The following is a 21,344-nucleotide window of genomic DNA, read 5'->3' on the forward strand; positions in this document are numbered from 1 at the left end:
TTGATGCTTTTCACAGCACAAACCTAGCTCAGACTCCTAATAAAAACATCTTAAATGAGCATCAATGTGCGTTTCTCAGCCTTTTCCTCACTATAGCCTACCTTACAAGAGACCTCCTGAATAGAACAGATCTGGTATCTCTGACATTGCAGGTAGGGAAAAAGACACTAAGACACAAAGTGACCTGTTCACAGCCAACCTGTCACAAAGCTAAATCAAATTCCAATCAGTCTGTCCTCTAGACTCAGATCTTCCTGTCCAACCAAATCTGGGAACTCTAATATCACTCTCTCCTGGTGAGGTCCTACCTTTCCAGACTATAGCTTCTGCTTCCCTTCTCTTCCTCCTTGGCATTTTTTTTCTAATTAACTTTTAATATTGGAATAATTTTAGATTTACAGAAAAATTGCCAAGACAGAGTTCTAGCATACCCTTGACCAATCTTCCAGTTTTGTTACCATCTTACAAACACCTTGCCATGGTGCATCTGTCAAGACTAAGAAACCAACATTACTGTACCACTATTAACTAAACCCCAGGTTGATGTAGATTTCCCTAAAGTCCTTGTTCTGTTTTGTTCCATGATCCAGAGACATTGCATTTAGTCTCTTCCCTTTTTGCACTCCACTCTTCCTCTCCCTGCCTTTGCTAGCAGGTGCCTGGGGTAGCACACAGCTGTGAGCTGGCAATGCAGAGAAGGAAGGAGACACTCGTGTGCAGCTTCCAGGCAGCCTTCAGAGGACCCACGCACCTCAGTAATAACTAAATTACAGTCATCATTTGGATTTTCATTGGACTATATTTTGACCACTCGAGTGGCTTTAACTCTTAATCTAAAATTCATGCTGAAATTAGCCCTAGCCAATATTCTGTGTTTACATCTCACTTTTACACAGTTGAACCTAGACAGTGAATTCTCCTTGTCTTGACCCTCAGTGACAGGGAGGATGTACCACAGGCACTGGTTGACAACAGGAGGTTGAGTGGATGACTGCAGAAGACCCTAGCAAACATCCAGTAGGAAATGGATTAGACAACTCAACCTTCCCTCTCTACAGGTTTGGCATGGCTGACTGCTAGTCCAGAGTTCCATAACTTTTAGAAAAGATCAGAAAACTTTAGGAGAAACAAAAGAAAATGGAAATATCAGTGTTCATTTTTCAGGTGACAAGGACCTTGTCTCTCATGATAGCTCTATCAAAACAGTCTCTAGACGAAGTGATTCCACTAAAAATAAACTCCATCATCCTATTACAAGCCCACCCAGGCATGCTGGGATATATATCATCCTTTCTCCCCTTCCCCAACACTCCACCCTAGCACTCTTTGTTCCTCAGCCATCAATTATTCATATTTTTGGATTATATTCATTTGCGCGCACACACACACACACACACACACAAAAGTCCTAATAGCATTTGCCAAGAACATTATATAGCACTTTTGAGGCAGCACAGCAGTAATGAGGCAGGGGTCACAAGTTTAAGACCTGCACGCACTGGAAAAAGAAGAAACAATGCTCTTCAATGCCAGCAAGGCCCTAGGCCCAGGCTACCTCTCTGGGTGAACCACTGACTGAAAGGAAAACTGGAGGAATGAAGGGGGGTGAAATTAATGAAAGCATCTCACCTCCCAAAAAAGGGCGCAAAAATGATCCCATACTGTGACTTCAAGACATGGCCAGGAGGTCTTTACAGACAGCACAACTGGGGTTCTCACCTCTGCCATTTACTGGCCATGCAGTCAAGGGCAAACACACAATTTACATCTTTAAGTTTGAGCTTCCTCGACTGTAAATTGGGGCTAATGTAGGTTATCTCTTAAGGCTGTTGTAGGATTAAATAAAGTACCACATGTCAAAGAACTTTAAAAACTCTAAAATACTAAACAAATTAAGATGATATTATATTCAACTAGATCATTTTCCTTGGGGTCAAACTCTTGTTCTTTTCTATTTCCAATGCCTTAGTATAATAGTCTACATTCGGTGGGCTGTTTAATTTTCTCTGAGACAGGATTGAAACTTAAGACCTACATTCAGTTTTTGTCTCCTGTTAACTTCATAGATGTTTTCTTACCTCAACAATATCCCCAGGTACACAAATCCTTTGTGTGATGTAATGTCCTTCTATATACCCAGAGAATCTAAATTCCCTTCCTTGCTTTGTTTCTTCCAATTCTTGTTTGCAATTCTTTATCTCCCTGCCCTAGACCCTTTTCTCCTTTTTCCATGATCTGCAGAATAGGAAATTTGTTTAATATAAACAACCTCAGTCTCCCCACCCCTGTCACTTCCCAACCTCACCACAATGCCCAAGTTCAAGTTCTCCATGCTCTTATTCTAGAATCTGCCTGACGCAAGAGCCACTGCGACCCTAGCAAAGTATGTTTTCAGGCCTTCAACCACTCCCACTGCTGCTGAGGACTGCTCAAGAGTATATCTGCTTGCCTGAAAAACACACCAAGCCTGCTAGGCTTGGCTGTCACTCTGGTCCTTGGGGGAAAACAGAGATGAAAAGAGAGAGGAAAACACTAGGGGCTGAAGAGAAATCACTTTTTATAGTGGAGTACAGAGAAACATCTCTGAAAGGGCAATTCTCCATGGCCACTAACAATCAATTCAGGTCAAGAAGCTGCCTGGAGCACTGCAGACACAACTGCCTTTTCCTATGTAACTAACATCTCTACCCTCAACCTGAATGGTACAACCCTGGTGCTTACTTCATTTTCATGACAGCAAAAGACAATAACCAGATACCAGCTGCTAGAAGCATTTACATTCAAAAGCCCAAAATGACGCAGTGACTTCCAATCAGCTTAACAGAGCTCCTCTGCCAGGCAGGGGTTTAAAGGAAATCATTTGCAGCTCAGAAAATTAAATCAACATTATATCAACCTAATTTTCTCAAGATGCTAATTCCAAGAATCCTTTTGTGCTGCCTGCTGGTATTGGAAAATGGGGAGGGAGATCTAGGAGAGAGAAATGACTAAAGGCTGGAGGGATCTACGTGGCAGTTTTGCCAGCATGGAGGAGTAGGTAGGTAGAGCTGAAACATTAAAGTACTTGGAAAATAAGTTTCTTTAGCCAGCAGATAATCAGGGGGCCTAGTGGAAGGAGGGTGAGTGAAACAGAAACAGCTGGATCCTGGCCTCTTCACTGTCAAAAAAGAACTAACTTTCTAAGACTGGGTAAAAATGCTTTGAAACTCTGAAGGGAATTCTAGAATGAAATTCCTTTTTTCTTTCTCTATCATTATTGAGGGTCGGTGTTCAGAGAAATAAGATATGGTAGAGTAGAAAATCATTTTGCTCTACCACTTCCTGAGAAGGTCCAAAGTCTGATAATTATTATCCCACACAAAGCTTTTTCAGAGAGGCAGAAGGCCACATCTGAAATCATAGATCTTAGAGCTAGAATGGGTCTTAAAGTCTTTTGGCCTTACCTCTTGCCCTCTGGCAAGTCAGTAGGGTTAATTTCAGAGATGTGATAGCTGAGGCCCAAAGCTATGAACTTCAGTGACACCACCTGTGAGATGTAAGCGCTGCATTCCCTGCTCCCCACCCCACCAGCCCCTGAGGAACAACACAGCCTATATTTTCAGACACGATACTGATTTTTTTTTAAATAATTTTTTTTTAAGATTTATTTATTTTTATACAAGAGGTAGGATACAGGCCAGAGGCACAGGAGAGTGAGAGGATTCACCGGAGACAGAGCAGGGAGCAGAACAGGCAGATAACCGAAACACACTGCTGAGGGGAGCAGAGGGCAAGACAGGAGAGGTCTGCTGGGCCATGTATGTTATCTCCCTGGCCGGCCGGGAGAATTGAACCCATGCTGCAGAGGCTGTGGACAGCTTCACAGCGCTGCACTCAATCTGCTGCGCCACCAGGGAAACCCCACAATACTGATTTTAAATAGACTGGGGAACACACCCAGATGACCACATTTCATTCAACACTCAAACCATGTTTCTCAGCGCACCCCCTCTCAAGTCAGAAACAGCACCCAACACATCAGATGATGTCACAAGTTTCAATTAGAAAAATAAGCTCATTGTAAGGATACACACTCTCCTTATACTCTACCTCATCCATGCTAAGAAAAGAAGCAGGCTAAAGTTCTCTGATAGCAACTATCCTCTGCTCACCAATAAGCACAAAAAGGTTTTTCAAATATCCCAACACTGCACCTTTAAAAGCTTTTAAGTCCACCAGGATGTGGAGAATCTAAGTGCTATGGAGGCAAGGATCACAACTAATTCAAAATTATAGGCCTGATACAAAGTAGGGGCTAAATATATGTTCAATGACCGCAGGAACAGAGTCCATGCTCTAGCTCATGGCCTCACCTCCCTATTCATGCCATGACTGTGGATTTTCTCCAACAATGTCCTTTTGATACTGCTGCAACCCCGGCCCATCTCCACATGGAGTGAGTAGCAGGAATTGCAGAATTAGGGGCTGGGACTCTGGGCCTGGAGCTCGAGAGACAAATGTTTATAGGGGCACTGTGGAACCCCATGTGAGGTACTCAAAGCAAAATATCTCTATCACATGGCAGGAATACTCTATTAGCATTGCAAAAATGGTGATTCAGAAGCAGAATCTTGTCCTCACCCCGGAAGAGTCCTTCGGATTTGTAAACATTCGATCAAACACAAAATCCATGTTAGCCATCTTCATTGCCGCCCTGCAAAAATCAAAACAAAAAATCATGACTCAGTTCCAGACATGTGGAAAGCTCAGACTCAAATGAAAAGGAACTCTGCATGTTGGGGAAGAGAGAAAATTGTCAGCAAACCTGTTTAAGAAGAAGACTCCTCGGATCATCTCATAGGGATTGGCCCGGGTCCGAGCCCGCCGCATCTCCTCCCCATCCAGGACATCAAATACACTCTGCACAGAGAGAATGAGAATCTCGAGGTGATTATCACTCCAGGCCCTCCTGGACAGACAGGAGTTTTAAAGGTTGCAGGACCTGATTCACAGTCTTCAAAATGGCTAGGATCCTGCCATCTCCTAGTCCTAAAATAATTAGTTGCGTGACCCTAGACAAGTTGCTCAAACACTGTCCCTCAACTACCTCACACGTAAAACAGAAGAAAATAAGACTTGAGCATGCCCCTGTCACACAGCAAAGGGTGAATGCTGTTATACACAGAGCCACTTGTTGCCACTGCTCGTGCTCACAGTGGATGTTTCTCCATTCCACACCAGCAACACCCTTTCAAGGGACTAGAGGTCTGGCATTAAGACTCACTCGACTGGGGTTTACTCAGAGAGAGGGAAACAACCCAAGACCAGGATTTTCTGATGGCAAGTATACATTGCAGAGATTCCTTCTCCCTTTTTTAGTTTCATCTCTGAAAAAAGAAAGCCTCATTTCACCCGAGTTGATCTTAAAGATATTTCCAACCCTCTGTGAGCCAGAAAATAAACTCTGAGAAGCTGGTCTGAGCTTTTACTACTTCGTCAACCCATCTCCTCCTCAGCATCTCCCTGGCTCATTCTGCCCCAAGCAATATACTTCCTGACACAAACTATAACAAAAGAAATTAAGGAGAGCCTAACATGCACCCAGTGTGTTAAGCACTCCACATCCACTATTTCATTTAATTCTTACAACAATGTTAGGAAATATTTTCTCTCCGCTTTATAGATGAGAAAACTCAAACACATGAAGTTAAAATGGCTGAACCAAGGTCACAGAGCAAAAAAGTTGCATGCGTAGGATTTGATTTCAGGACTATCTGATGCTAAAGAAGGATTCCAAATCTTTCACTACACCAGGCCCCCTAGGATTACAATGAACTAACCACTGAGGGTAAGTGGGTCCTTTCCTGGCTCTCACAGGGACAGCACATTACAAGGCAGGGCAGTCACCAGGAAAAAGGACCGCCTAGAGAGATGTACCAAGTTACACATCTGAGCTCCAGGAAAAATCTTAGTGAAGCTCTGCCATCCACAGCTAACTCAAAAGAACTAAAGAAGCCCAGCACAGTTCCTACAGATTTTCAACTCCAGCTTTAGCTGCAAGAAGGACTTACCTTACACTGCAACATACTGTGAAGAAGCTCTTCCCCACAAAACTCCGTTTCATCTTCAATAATCATCTTTCTCTGTAAGAAGAAGAAAACAATCAATAATGACCGTGCGTGACTGCATTTGGAAGGATGAACGGGAAAACTAGGGTTCCAAGTGAGCGGAGCAAGAAGGGACTTGAGTCCATGCCAAGGAACATCAATACCTGAGGGGCAAGAAAGAAAATCTTAAATCCCTCTGGCTATCCTCCAGATGGCTGTGAGATGAAGCAGCCCCCTGGGTGCTCTGACTAGCATGCCATATGGATACAAGACTCATGAATGCTGAGGCTGAGAAAAGCAAACAGGAAGGAGACATTCAAGCTGTCTGGCTCTACAGTGCGGAGGCAGGATGGCGACTGCCCTTCAACCAGGAAGTGTCTCACTGTGTGATAAGTATGAATGCACAACACCAGGCACTGACCTGGTAGTGTGGTAGAAAACAAGGGCTTGAGGGAGCCTCATGGGAATGTCAAGTCCACCCTATATCTTAGGGAAGAGACCTCTAAGTCAGCAATTCTCAATTTGATATTCTCAGGCTGTATGCTGTTCAAAATCACTGAGGACCCCAACAGGCTTTTGTTTATGTAGAGTGTGTGTGTTTCCTACTAAAAAGTAAAACTGAGAAAAGTTTAAAATATTAACAAAAATCAGTTAATATAACACATCTTTTTTTTAAATAAATTTTATTTTTATATTCCCCATACAATTGCACTCCCCTTATTCTGACCCCAATCCCTCCCCTCCCCACCCCCAACCCCGTAGAGTGTCTCTGGTTCATAGTTTTTTGTTCATTTTGATTTTCACTTTCTTATAGTTATTCTTCTTCCTGGTCCCTTATTTAAGTTTTCTAGATTCCTGCTATGAGTGAGACCATCCGGTATTTTTCTTTTTCTTTCTGGCTTATTTCGCTGAGCATGATCCCTTCCAGCACCATCCATGTTGCTGCAAATTGCATGTGTTTATCTTTTTTGAATGCTGAGTAATATTCCATGGTGTATAATATAACACATCTTTATGAAATATAACTACACTTCAAAAATATTTAGTGAAAAGAGAGGTATTGTTTTCCATTCTTGCAAATCTCTTAATGTCTGATTTAATAGAAAACAGCTAGATTCTCTTCTCTCCACATATACAAGCAATAGGTTGTATTATCACATGTCATAGCCTCTGGAAAACACTGGACACTTATGAAAGAGTAACAGTGAAAATGGCAAATAACTTTTCAGTATCATTATGAAAATAGCTTTGACCTAGTAGAGTCCCTTAAAGGGTTTTAGAGATTCCCAGGGGCCTCTATACTTTGAGAACTGTTTTCTAGACCATATTGATTTGGCAGTCATCTACTTTATTCTTAACAATTTTCCAGAAGGATATTAAACAAATTCCCTCTGTAACGACTTCCTCATTACTTTCTGAAGTCAGGGGACAGAGTTTTTTCATCTACCTGGAACAGTGCCCAGCAATGACCAGAATATACACAGATGCCTAATAAGCTACTCTAAAAGCATCTAAAAAGTATGGGAAGACAAGCGCATCCATAAAAAGGTAGAAGTTATGCTTTTTATGCTGCCTCGCAAGTTAAATGGCTAGGAGGGGGAAAAAACCGTTTGACACACCTCCCAAGAGGATAACTGTAAAGCCATTAGTATACCCTCTTGGCACAGATTTATTCCTGCCAGAGTAGTCAGATTCACATTTTTCTTAAATTGTGAGTATACATAATACATACCAGACTTGAGGAGGAGAAAAGTTAAAAGATAAATGCCAAGAATTCAGGTTATATTATCTGAAACCCTACCTTTCCCACAACCATCCAATTGCTCATTTCCTGAATATCGAGTATTTCCGTAGTACATTCTGGAAACCATGACACCTGCTCACAAGCACTGGGCTACAACCAAAAGAGAGGCAAATAAATCAGAGAAGTCAGACCCACAGAGTTATGTCCCAACTCACCAAAACTTCCCCCTAAAGCAAGAAGGATTCAGAGAGAATAAGAAGGACCCGGAAAGTTGAAGCCAAATGCAGCCATCAAACATGAGAACAGAAAGCCAAAATTCTAAAGTTTAAGTTCTGAAAGCTGCTCAATTTTGGTTTGAATCCTTAGAAACTTTCAAAACCATAAGGTTTCTTTCACTGGTTCCAATATCTGATGAAGCCTACTATAGATTAAGTGCTCAGAGAGCAGACTGATAAAGAAATGACCCTTGATCCAAAGGGCCTGTAACAAGAGCACACATACAGACATAGGATACAGATATATGATAAGGTAATTACATCAGACTTTTTTTTTTTAAAGATTTATTTATTTATCCATACAAGAACCAGGGTGAAGGCCAGAAGAGTGGAGGGGGTGAGAGGATTCACTAGAGACAGAGTGGGGAGCAGAACAGGTGAATCTACTGAAATAAATGTATTTTATTAATGCTGAGGGGAGCAGCATTGAGACAGGAGAGGTCTGCTGTACCATATGGATTAGTGCCCTGGCCAGGGATCAAACTCATGTTGCAGTGGCTGGTGATAGCTTGATAGCGCTGTGTCTTTAACCGCTGCGCCACCAGGGAAGCCCTCCTCTTAATTCTTCAATCATTTTCCTCAGCAAACTAAAACAGTGATTTTCATCTAAGCTATTTATTATGATCTCTAGCCCTTTTAAAAAGCATTGATGCCTGACCTGCCATCAGTGACTAGGAAGGACTGTGTTGGTCTCAGATGGGGACTGGCGATAAGTATGTTTTTAGTCCCTGGATGTTTCTACTGTGCAGCCAGGGCTGGGTTCACTGGGCTAGAGAGAGAAAGATGATAAAACTTAAAGGTGGCTGATCTGCATGGCCACTTTCCACACTGCAAGCATGGAGATCCACCATTGCAAATTGAAGTAATGTGATTAAAGGTAATATTACATGCTCTGAAAGGCATACTATGGTATCACAATGCAAGGTCTTGAGGGCAAGCCAAATACCATCAACACAGAAAAAGTTTAAAAGAAAAATTACTGAAGTCTTTTATCAAGGAATCTGGCAGTGAATCATGCTTTCTCCTCTGGTCTAATCCATCACCTTTAAGCATAAATGGTTATAAAGGAGTATACACTTTGGATACTCCTTGAGAGAGAAAAAGAAGGCTCAATCTCCCACAGAAATCCAAACATTAAGGCTCCCTACAAAGTGGACTTTGCAAAAGGGTAAAGCCACCAAATTCATCTACCCTAAGGAGTGGCTACCAACTCTTAACCAAAAGATAGGGCCTTTTTGGTATGAGAAAAAGTGAATTATGGTAAATAAAAATTGAGGATAGTTTTACCCCCAAAATGACTAATCTGTCTCATTTAAAAAACAGATTTTAGGGCCTCCCCAGTGGCGCAGCGGTTGAGTGCTGGGTTGCGAAGCTGCCCGCGGCCTCTGCAGCGCCGGTTCGATCCCCAGCTGCTCCCCAGCCACTGGAGGAGGGTCCCGCATGGCGTGCAGACCTCTCCTGCCGCCCGCTGCTCCCCTTAGCAGTGTACTTTGGTCAATGTGCCTGCTCTGCTCTCCGCTCTGGTGAATTCTCTCACCCTACCGCGCTTCTGACTGTACCCAGTGCTTGTATAAATAAATAAACAAATATTTAAAAAAAAAAAAAAAGAATTAAAAAAAATAAAAAATAAAAAACAGATTTTATAGGCAAATTTCTGATTTCTAGTTTAGCAAAAGTAGTTCTAATTGGGCCACCCTAGTGGCGCAAGGGGTTAAGTCGCAGCACTATGAAGCTATCTGCAGCCACTGCAGCATGAATTCAATCCCCGGCCAGGGCACTAACCCACATGACGCAGCAGACCTCTCCTGTCTCAATGCTGCTCCCCTCAGCAGTGTATTTCAGTCGATCTGCCTGTTCTGTTCCCCAATCTGTCTTTGGTGAATCCTCTCTCTCCACCCACCCCCCACCTCGCACCTCTGGCCTGTACCCAGTTCTTATATGCATAAACAAATAATTTTTTTTTTAAAAAGTAGTTCTAATTCTGTCCCACTGTGCAGATCAGGAGATCAGGATTCCTGTTTTCACAACAATGAGGGCATGGAAAAGCACCAAGTATTTCTGAGCTGAAAATCTACACCAAGCATCCCCAGAACCCATTAGCTTCTGCCATGTCAGCATCTTACTCTGAAGGCTCCCTACAAAGTGGACTTTGCAAAAGGGGTAAATCCTGCATTTCCTGGACTATAGTAGCCATTAGCCTTTTATCATGTGCAGGTTAACAGTTCTTTCCTGAACTGGAATGTCAGGAGGATAAATAAAATATCAATTTTCCAGAGTTAAGAGCGACATCTAAAGTTCAACTATAGCAACTATATAGAAGAAGGCCAGACATTTGTGTTCTATTTTTTCTAGTTTCAACCCTGTAATGGTAATATTTCACCATTATTTTTAAGTGCTTTTAATAAACCCACTTCAAATTATTTGTGAAATAAGGTAGGACATAAATATAAATAAATAAATAAATAAATAATCTCAACATATGCCATGAAATGGGATGGGTCTCTCAGGGGTAAAACAAACTGGTACCTAAGCAGGTAAGTGCTAAATCCACAAAAGAAAACCTCTATGGCATAAACACATATTTAGAGGCATATCATAAACCTGTGGAAGTGCAAAGACCTTAAAAGGTACCTAATCCAATCACTCACACCAAGGGAGAGTGAGTCCTCCGTTGGCCCATATGACTCCTTTCAGCAGATGGAATTCACTACTACCTCATGAGGTATCTTAGTTACTAGTAGAAACTAGTAGAAAGCTGTATCTATTAAAGTTCTTCCTAAAACCAAACTCTGCCTTCCAGCAGCGCCGGTTCGATCCCCAGCTGCTCCCCAGCCACTGGAGGAGGGTCCCGCATGGCGTGCAGACCTCTCCTGCCGCCCGCTGCTCCCCTTAGCAGTGTACTTCGGTCTTAGACATATATGAAGCAACAAGAAACAAATCCACATCCTATCATCCTATCATCTCTCCCCCAGTCTTCTGTTTTCCATTCTGGACATCATCCCCAGTACATTCCATGTAAGGCACTAGTCTTAATCCCTACTAACTACCTTGATCATACAGCCTCTAGAAGGGCATTTGTTAATATTGCTACTTAAAGTCATGCATCCAAAACACAGCGGCTTTCCCATCTCCTCCTTCCCACACAAGTTACCTCAGGTTCATCTCGCCAGTCCACATTCAGTTCTTGGTCAAAACCTTGCAGTGTCAGACCCAGGCCTCTGCGACCTTTCTGACTAGAGGCCTCAACGATGTCCTTCCGACCCTGGCTGTATTTACCCAACCCTTCACCTTCCCTGAAGCCCATCTTGGCCTGAAAAAGAGAGATAAAGAAGTGTTACATAAATAAATGCATCTATTTAGTACTATCATGTACCAGGTGTGCTAAACCCTCAGAAATATAGATAAGGCTGAAAGCTTTCCTTCTATCTTAATGAAGAAAAGCAACATAAATAACTATAATTTAACTGTGGGCCCAGTGGCAATCTGTTCTGAAGATGAAAGACTATGGCAACCAGAAGTTGGATAAATGAGAAGGGACCTCAAAACTCTAATTAAAACCACCAAGAATAGCTAATGGATCTGAGTGGACATCTGTATAACTATGCTTCCAGATAATTTGTCTGATTAAGTGAGAAGTAGATCTGGGAACAGAATTGAGAGAGAGAATTTAATTTAAAATGGAACCACTTCAGATGGCAACTTGTACCTTGCCCACAGTTAGTCAAATAGTCTTACCAAATAAGAACAATAAGTGCTTGCAGGAGCCCACTTAATCAAGATATTAACTGAAAAATCACTTCATGTAAAACTGAAGTATGGGAAATACTATAAGATCCTAGACAGAAACAGTTTTTAAGATGCCACAACTATCTATAAGTTCACATTGGGTTGCTTACCCCCAAAATCAAAGACTTGAATCCCAAAATACCACAGACCCTTGTCTAGTAAAAGAGCTCCAATCCTAAAATGTAATTCCACCTCTGGGTTTATACTCACTTTACAAGGGGGAGTACCACTTCAAAAGCTGGATGAAATTCCTATAGTAGCCACAAATCCTTCCCCCAGGTCTAAGAAGTTGAATGAGTGACAAACTTCATCTTCTACTTTCCTAAACTTTGTGCCCCCCAAACCAGAATTCTGACTGTGATTTCAAAAGTGGTAGATTGTTCTTCACTGAGCCCAACAGAAAATGGAGAAGATTCCTGAAGCTAGACAGAAGGCAAACTTGGGTTTCCTTAATCTTTGCACATACACTAAGTTTGATGAGGAAAATGAACAGATCTTTCTATTCACCTCCCTTCTTGTGGTGTATGAACAGAATATGGAGGTTAAGAAGGAGAACTGGGTCTTCTTGTGGAAGTAATACAAAAGGCTGTACTACTCCCATTTATTTTAGGCACCTGGGAATGAGCAGAACTTTAGTCAATTCTTTTGAGATCACTTACTAGAGCAGAAATTCACAGCATGAAATGTTTACTCACTGACACACATCCATGTTTAGGGAAATATGTTCACATGTGCTCATAATAAGAATGTATTACTAAGGTGAATAAAGGGTGATTCAGCTCTAGACAGAACAGAGAGAGACCTGAACAACCACTTCAACTGGATGATTCAAACGTGACAGATACTTCTGTTGAGAAAGTGGCCATACTCTACTAAAGTTCAGTAGCTGGAAAGCAGAGGAAAAACTCATGTCCTTGATTTTCTTCTTTTCATAACAAAGCAATTTCCCTTCTCTTGTTCTGCTGGTGGAACTTTAGACACCCAACCCAAGTGGTGGCATACCATAAGCTTCTGGGAGACACTATTATACATGGAATAGCGAGACGATGTTCCCTCCACAAGGGAGTCTGCTTTGAAGGCATCATCGAAAGAGTTAGAGCTGCGTTGCTTCCCTTCGGTCTCACTGTCAGACCCACTCAGGCTTGTGGTAGATGCTGGAGGAGGAGAAAGGAAAAGTTTAGGAGAATTAATGGCACAAAATAGCTTCTAGAAGTCCAAGTTTCATTTTTCAACTAACTTTAGCACATCATAGCATAAAGTCCATGAAATGACCCAGTGTCAAAAATATTTCCTACTTCTTACTAACTAAATCGTGGGTAAATCACTGAAAGTTCCTAATGGTACCAAACACACAACGGGAGCTCAAAATATCAGTTTTCCTTTCCCATCCATTCAATTGCTTCTCCTATAAAACTGGAATGGTAATACCTACCTCACTGGGCTGTCTGACGATTAAATGAAATAATATATTTGAAAGTACACCATCAAATATAAAATGCACTTATGAAGAAATCATTGTTATTGCTGCTATTGCTGCTTAGTGACTATCAATTTCCAAACACTGATGCCTGGATCCATTTTCAATAATTCTACATCACAGTGACAGCTTCTGATTGTTTAATTTCCCAGTTTCCTCTGTTTTTCAGTCTTCTGATCTTGTAAGCAGAGGGCAAGTCTATAATCTGCTTCTCACAGGAAGAGAAGTAGGTAAGGAGAAAGGAAGGGGGGGGAGAAGGAAAGAAAAACAGGGAAGACAAGGAAAGAGAGGAAGGACAGGGAAGAGGGAAGGCACTCAGGCAGCAGCACCAACTGAGGTGGAGAGTAAATGAACTAATCTGACGCTCCAGGAGGGAGTTGATGGCCAGACTGAGCTATTTCTTATAACTACAAAAAAGACTTTCTGGAAGGAAAGATACACAAGATCAATAAAAGTGATTATCCACACATGCAGGTGTTGAAACTTAGAGACAGCATACCGAAATGACTTCCTGGAACAAATGAAAGTTGATTTAGATTTCTGTATCACTAGAGTTGATACTGGTGATCTCTTTATATTTTTTGATTTATCAATCATGTAAATATGTTATCTATTAAATTTAAAATAAACAAGAGGGCCTCCCCTAGTGGCGCAGCGGTTGAGCGCTGGGCTGCAAGGCTGCCCGCAGCCTCTGCAGCGCCGGTTCATTCCCCGGCCGCCGGCGAGGGTCCCACAAAAAATAAATAAAATAAAATAAACAAGAAAAAAATAACTGACTTAGTAATGTGGTCCAATCCTTTTAAGGAAAAAAGAAGTGGCAGCTCTGGTCCCACCATGTCTATGCAGGTATCTCCTTTAACAAACTTTTCCCTTTCAAAAGCAGCAGCAGAGGCTCTCTGACCACCTGTGTGTATGAAGATCCCTCTTTGTCCCAATAAATTAGTCCCTTTAAAATGCAAAAAAGGAAAAAGGAAAAAAGAAGTCCCTGAGAAGAGGTGTTGAGTCAAAGCTTGGCTACTTGTGGGAGGTGCTGAAGAAAGGCACAGAGGGCAATCAAGCAAAATAATTCTTTCTATGCCTAAGATGGCCCCTATTCAGGTATTCGTAACTTGACAATTACATCTGACTCTAAAGGATTACATGTCATAATACGATTACATGTCATAATTCTTAAATCTGTACTGTTCCTAGAAGGATCCAAACTAAGTGTCGACATTGCAGAAAAGCAGTCTTCCCTAGCACCCCAAGCCTAATTTGCCCCTCCACTGTGCACCAGCACTCACACCACAGGCATAGCACTCATCACGGTGCCTGAGAGCCAGGTATCATCACACACAACTCCACCAGGCAGGCTCTCCTGAAGAACTGTGTCAAGTCAACTGTCTATCTCCAACACCTGGACTGGGCTTTCCAGAAATTAATTGAACAGAAATTATTTTAGAGCTTAATGAACTGCTATTCAGTTTCATCTCTGCTAAGCACCTACAGAGTGCACAGCTTCTTAAGATACTTCCTCTGACAACACCTCATACAAGAAGTGCAAGATGGGGCCTCCCCGGTTGAGTGCTGGGCTGTGAAGCTGCCCGCAGTCTCTGCAGTGCCAGTTTGATCCCCGGCCGCCAGCGAGGGTCCCACATGGCGCGCAGACCTCTCCTGCTGCACCCGCTGCTCCCCTCAGCAGTATACTTCGTCAGTCTGCCTGTTCTGCTCCCCACTCTGTCTCTGGTGAATTCTCTCACCCTCCCGCGCTTCTGACTGTACCCAGCGCTTGTATAAATAAATAAATAAATATTAAAAAAAAAAAAAGAAGTGCAAGCTGTTCAGCCCTCAAAAGTATAAGGATACACACATCTTTATACATTTATCCAAACCCAGAGGGTACAGCACTAATAGTGAGCCATAACTTAGGCTAAGGACTCTGGGTGATAATGATGGGTCAATATTCATCAGTTGTAATAAACCCCACTCTGGTGAAGGATATCGATAAAGGGGAGATCATGTATATGTGGGAACACAGTGTACATGAGATACTTTTGTACTTTCAATTTTGCTGTGAACATTAAACTGCTTTAAAAAAAAATGGGTGCTTTAAATAAATACTTTTAAAAGGTTCAACAACAAAAAATTTAAGCATGAGGACAGAAATCTTATATCCTAACAAGAGAACTGGGTCCTCCTTGGATTATTATTCAGCACATCCTAGCCAAGTAAGCTGAACTAAGACATTTTTCGGAGTTCAAAACACTGATATGATTTAATAGATCTGACAATAATTTTGATTCAGACCTGTTCTACGCAAGGTCAATGCTATAAACCATCAGATAAGATCCTATCTTCAGAAAGCTTAAAAATCAAATAGCTAAGATAATTGTGTATTGTTTAAGTTAAAGGTAGATGAACACGTGTGAAAAAATTAAACTTAAAACCAAAATTCTTACTCCCAAGCAGTTAGCAAGGAGGAATTTGGGCTGAGAATGTTCCCCATATGAGAGGCACCAAATCTGCCCCTTTTCCTTAAGATGGCTAGCCAATTCCCATTCCTAAGGAGCTAACTTGCCTACACAGATCAATGTAGTACACGCCACAGAGTGCCACTCAGAAGGAAAGACCCAGAACACGAAAAATGAGTAACCATGGAAACTGAGAGGTGAGGTGATATTTATTTTGCTTTGCACTTTTCTGTATTTTCTGTGTGAGACACAAGAATGTATTAGTATGAAATTAGGGTAAAAAAATATAGCCATAAAGAAAGAAAGTACCATTCCAAGCCTCGGGGAGCATTTGGTTCCTTTCCAGAGCAATCTTCTGAGAACAGCTAATCTGAATGGCTTGAGACAAAGCCCGAGTCTCTCATCTATTACCTCCCACAAATTGGACAGATATGTGCTCTACAAGAGACCAACATGCTAAGGAACTGTGCTTCCATAGATGCAGATTCTGTCTACTGCTTCCATGCCTTCAACTTGTATTGCTTAATACAGAAAGAGGCGTTACCAGGAATACCAGCAGCTCCCTGAGCACCACTCTAAAAGTTTCCTTCTGGGTAGCCCAAAGATCCAGTGTCCTGACTAACCAGAAGCTACAATGTTAAATCAGTTGTTATTCCTTTCACCAGCTATGTGGGAGATTCATAATTTTCCCATGAAAAGGTCAGGAAAACCTAATATTTTTCTCAAAGGAGAATGTGCCCCAGGCCCAGCTCTAGGGAGTTGCCAGGTTGTTGGGCTGACCCAATGGGCACTAGAAAGGTATGCATTATCATTCCTGGGCATGCAGGGTTCCTGCCAACCTCAGATCTCAGAGAGATTGTTTGTTTTCTTCATCGTCCTAACATTTTTGGACCAAAATGACAGGGACAATCAAATTTGGGTTGGAAGGTTCATTAGTAAAATCAGTGGTAAGTCTGTTGCAAAATTCCATTCCTCTCTTCCCTAAGTGTCACTGAGAGCACAGTTAAGCAGTCCATTCTCTGAGAGTGAGGATGGTGGGAGTTAAAATATTATTCTACTAGGCACTTCTTTTTGAGATGAAAAAGTATGCCTTATTTCCTTCCTCTGTTTCACTGGTATTTAAAGCCAATTCTTAGCCTTACGAGACTTAAGACAAAGTCTCCCACATTAGTCCTGATGTCCACAGACTGCCACAGCCACTACTCAGTCCAATTGTTGGGCCTTTACAGCTACTCTTTTAAGATAAAAGGGAGACAACTGCCATGGTTGTGGCAGGAACTAAAAAGAAGGTTTAGCCTCCCAAGACTGATAAGAATTTAGCAAACATTGAGCAGACAATCTTGTAATGAGGATATAAATTAACAGGAATAATAAGGTCAGTCTATTAAAATCATTAGTTTCATTAAGAAAGTGCCAAAGCTGGGTGGCGTTCACATTTACCTCCTTAGGAGCTCCCTTTCTAGAGCCTACCAGAGAGCCCAAAACATTATTTAGAGTTTTCATTTAAGATTTCTTCTCTACCTGATGGAAATCATTACTCTTAAGTCACTTTAAAGCAGAAAGTTTCACTTTATAGGTGAGTCACAGGTTTTGCAACTACTGGCCAAAAACTGTCACGTGGCAATAGAGCAGCAGGGCAAACATGATGGGATGAGAAGAGACTGTGACAACCTAAGGAAGGCGGGGGAAGCCCCAAGCAAATGGCCAAGGTGAGCAGCACACAGACACAGAGAATAAATTATGGGTTTTAATAAACATCACATCCTGCCTAACAATTGCTGTAGAATATACTCATTCCTGTTTAAAGACTCAATTTCTCCTTCATGCCAGACAAATGGTAACTCGTTAGAGCAATTTAAACAGATACCGATAAAGGAAGTTTTTGATTAAGGTCATGAATCTGAGCTGACAGTTAAGCAATGGTGTTTCAGGGAAAATAGCCTATTTAGGGAAGAATTAAACCTGGTAGAGGGGAAGGTGTTTTCAGTGTGGTACTGGGAAAGAGGTTGGCAACTTCCAAGCAGAACGCTGTGAGAGGGCAGGAGTCCATGCTGGGTGCAGAACGAAGGAGAAAAGGAAGTTTTCTTGGGGCCTACATCAGTTTCCCGGCTTAATGTGAAACTGCCAAAAAGAAAAAACGGCCTTCACTGCCTTTCCTAATAGTAAATTTCCAAGAGTTTATTTAGTTTTGAAAATGCAGTCAAACTCCTCTTAACATAGAAGAACTCATGATGCCATAGGGGCCATGACAACACCCTCTGTCTTCTTTACTCTAGTCAGGCTCTGACCTGGCAATGCAGCTGCCTCGTCAGTAATGTTAAATAAACAAACTGGTTAAACTAAATCTATTAATGAGTCATCATATTGATCTAGCAGAGAAGCACAAACAAGACAGAAATAGTTAACTTTTTGTTGTTTTTCTAATTGTACTCAATGAAAGCATTTTTCAATCATCTGTTCAAACAGTATATCCAGGTAGAAGTGGTTGGAGCAAAAGGAAACACACCTGGTTTAATGCAGTGACTTAAACAGAAAAGCTACATACAGATCTCAGGAGATATGTGTTTTCTGGTGAGACAGTAAATTACCAGGGCACACTGTTCATGGGACACTTAGGAGGGGCCAACACAGAATACAGATGGTATAAAAGTCAAATTAATGAAATGATCTTCCACAGACTGCAGAAAGGAAAAACAAAATGAAAATAGTAAAGCAGTTTAAGTTTCTGGAAAACTATCAAATCTCTTAAAGAATTAGAAAAGAACAACAACAACAACAAAAAAAAACCCACCAAAACCAGAAGAAAGGAAATAATACAAATACAAGCAGAAATAAAATTTAAAAAAAAAGGCAATCTAAGAGATCAATGAAATGTCTATCAATTCTGTTCACTAAATATTTACTTAGCAGGGGTGGGGCAGGGTACAGGGAAAGGGGCACAGAGAACAATCTTATTGTTGAAGACATCAAATTCAAGTCCTCAGTTTTTCCAGCAATATGGAGCTGTCCTTTCCTAAAAAAAGCTGACCCTGGAAAATTTAGCGATTTTTTTTTTTTTGCCTCTGCCTCCTGCCTCATTTTCTGCAAATGAAAAGGTCCAAATGGCCTCTTGCCAGATATACACAAGGTACTGGCCACCTCTAGATTTCCATTCTATACACACAACAGCAATAGTCAATTCTGACGGAGTCATAATGGTGCTACTTCCATAAAAGGTGAAAGCTATTTGGTACAACTGAAAGGAATCTGTGGACAGGGAAAGGAGATAATCTCAACTCAGTCACCTTTTTAAAAGCTTCAAATTTAAATCAGACTGGTTTCTTGAAAAATTCTTAACCATATACGCTTATCCTCCTATACCTGGGAGCTGTCCTCTCCTTACTTCAGAGTTATTACTTGAGAGCAAATGACCCCCAAAATGCTTAGCTGTCTAGAACTTCTACTACCTGAGTATCATTTATTCCCCCCAGACATGCTTTCCTACTACCCCTTACAAGTTATCTCTCCCAAAACCCCAGTCCTACCCAAAGAAACTCTCTACCTCATCTCACCACTCAAATCCCAGGTGGAATGCAAAACTCCCTTTCTTCTATAATCCCTAGAACAAATGAACCTAATATGTTTATGTCTTCCTGCTTAGTAATCTCAAATGCATACAGCCTTCTCATCTACCCTGAAATACATCATGACAATTTTAAAGGCATGTATATTTCCACATACTGCCTGTATACTGGATTAAATAGTATTCCCCAAAGATCATGTCCACCCACTGCCTGTAATGTGACATTTGGAAACAGAGTTTTGCAGATGCAATCAAATTAAAATGAGGTCATACTAGATTACAGTGGGTCCTAATCCAGTGACTGACATCCTTATAAGAAGGAAGAAATCACAGAGACACACACACAGAAGGAAGACAGAGGCAGATACTGGAGTTACAATGCCACAAATCAAAGAATATCAAGGATTGCCAGCAATCACCAGAAGCTAGAAGAGGCAAGGATTCTTTCCAAGAGCCATAGAAGGGAGCATGGCCATGCTGAGACCTTGATTTCAGACTTCTAGCCTCCAGAACGGAGAAAGAATAAATTTCTGATGTTTCAGTTTATAGTAATTTGTTACAGCAGTCCTAAGAAACTAACACAAGTCAAGGTAAACTGCAAATGGAGTTACTTCTAACTGCTTGATATTTGTGGCAAGTCCTAGCTCCTAGACACTTTAGTTCCTAGACACTTTAGTTTCTCACAAAAAGCAACTGTGGAATGTCTATAACCCTAAAATGCAGGGCCTCCCCGGTGGCGCAGTGGTTGAGCGCTGGGTTGCGAAGCTGCCCGCGGCCTCGGAGGCGCCAGTTCGATCCCCAGCTGCTCCCCGGCCACCGGAGGAGGGTCCCACATGGCGTGCAGACCTCTCCTGCCGCCCGCTGCTCCCCTCAGCAGTGTACTTTGGTCCTTCTGCCTGCTCTGCTCCCGGCTCTGGCTCTGGTGAATTCTCTCACCCTCCCGCACTTCTGACTGTACCCAGTGCATGTATAAACAAAAAACAAACAAACAAACAAATAAATAAATAAAACATGCCTCTATAAAAAAAAAATTAAAAAAAATAAAGTATAACCCTAAAATGCAGGCAAAGTGCTTATTTCAACTAAATAAGTGAAATCCTCTGAGCTTAATGTGAACAGTGAACACAGGGAAGCTCCAATTCATTTGGGTGTTTCTGATCACAACTGCTGAGGGAACTGAGAAACAGAATGCTAAAACCTAAAGGGAATTAGGCCAGATCACTGCAGCAAAACGGATCATTAACAGCTATTAAGAGCACAGGGCACTCAGTGCTCACCACTAGATTCAACTGGTTTAAGATAGCAAAAGAGTGCCATCTACTGAAGGGCCAATAGCAAACTAAGGCATTTCTGTAAAAATTCCAATGTTTTCATTTAAAACAAGTTTCCCAGTCCTACTGGAATGGCAGAAGAGAAGAGTCCACAGAAAACATTTCTCCTAGAATTTGCCTAATTATCCTCAAGGGGCAGGGGACTGTATTCTGCCCAATTCAGGCACCAGATTCAAAAAAACCAGATGGCCAGTGACCTCAGGCCAAACTGGGCAAGCATACCTTTTGCTGCATGATTGACAGAGGTGGGAGGTTCATCATCAGACGTAGAACTGAGGTTCAGGCCAAGCTCTGCAACCCTTTTCTTCTGTTTCTTGATGGGGGCAGTACACTCTGGATCGTTTCTCCTCTTCATTGTTACTGCAACCAAAAATCCTGACAGTCAGCTGCCCTTCTCAGAATCGGAATCAGAGCAGGGATTCCAAAGTGTAAACCTTCAATGGAATGGGATTTGGCAACTCAGAACAGCTTCCAGTGCCAGCATTTGAATGGCCTCTTGCTCAGAAAGGATGCTGGCCAAGCTCTGGTTTTCAATAATAACTGGAAAATATGGTGCTCACAACTGCCATGCTCACAATAGCCTTTGGGTCATCAGTGTCAGGTACCAAAAAGTCATGGCTAAACGCCACAAGC

At 41.8% G+C, this 21,344-nt stretch overlaps 1 protein-coding gene across 1 annotated transcript in view; it reads right to left on the reverse strand.

Annotated features, from left to right (window-relative positions):
* Nucleotides 1–21,072, reverse strand: part of CMTR1 (cap methyltransferase 1) — a 41,495-nt gene extending 20,423 nt beyond the window's left edge. Inside the window, exons 1-7 of the mRNA XM_084229109.1 lie at nt 20,934–21,072; nt 12,894–13,045; nt 11,257–11,415; nt 7,888–7,980; nt 6,051–6,122; nt 4,805–4,899; nt 4,621–4,693 (exon numbers count right to left, since the gene is read on the reverse strand). Coding sequence (XP_084085235.1) covers nt 4,621–4,693; nt 4,805–4,899; nt 6,051–6,122; nt 7,888–7,980; nt 11,257–11,415; nt 12,894–13,045; nt 20,934–21,066 — 777 coding nt within the window. The 5' untranslated portion in view covers nt 21,067–21,072. The remainder of the gene's footprint in view (nt 1–4,620; nt 4,694–4,804; nt 4,900–6,050; nt 6,123–7,887; nt 7,981–11,256; nt 11,416–12,893; nt 13,046–20,933) is intronic.
* Between the last annotated feature and the right edge of the window lie 272 nt (nt 21,073–21,344).

The sequence above is a fragment of the Talpa europaea genome, assembly GCF_964194135.1.
Source record: "Talpa europaea genome assembly, chromosome: 2".
NCBI lineage: Eukaryota > Metazoa > Chordata > Mammalia > Eulipotyphla > Talpidae > Talpa > Talpa europaea.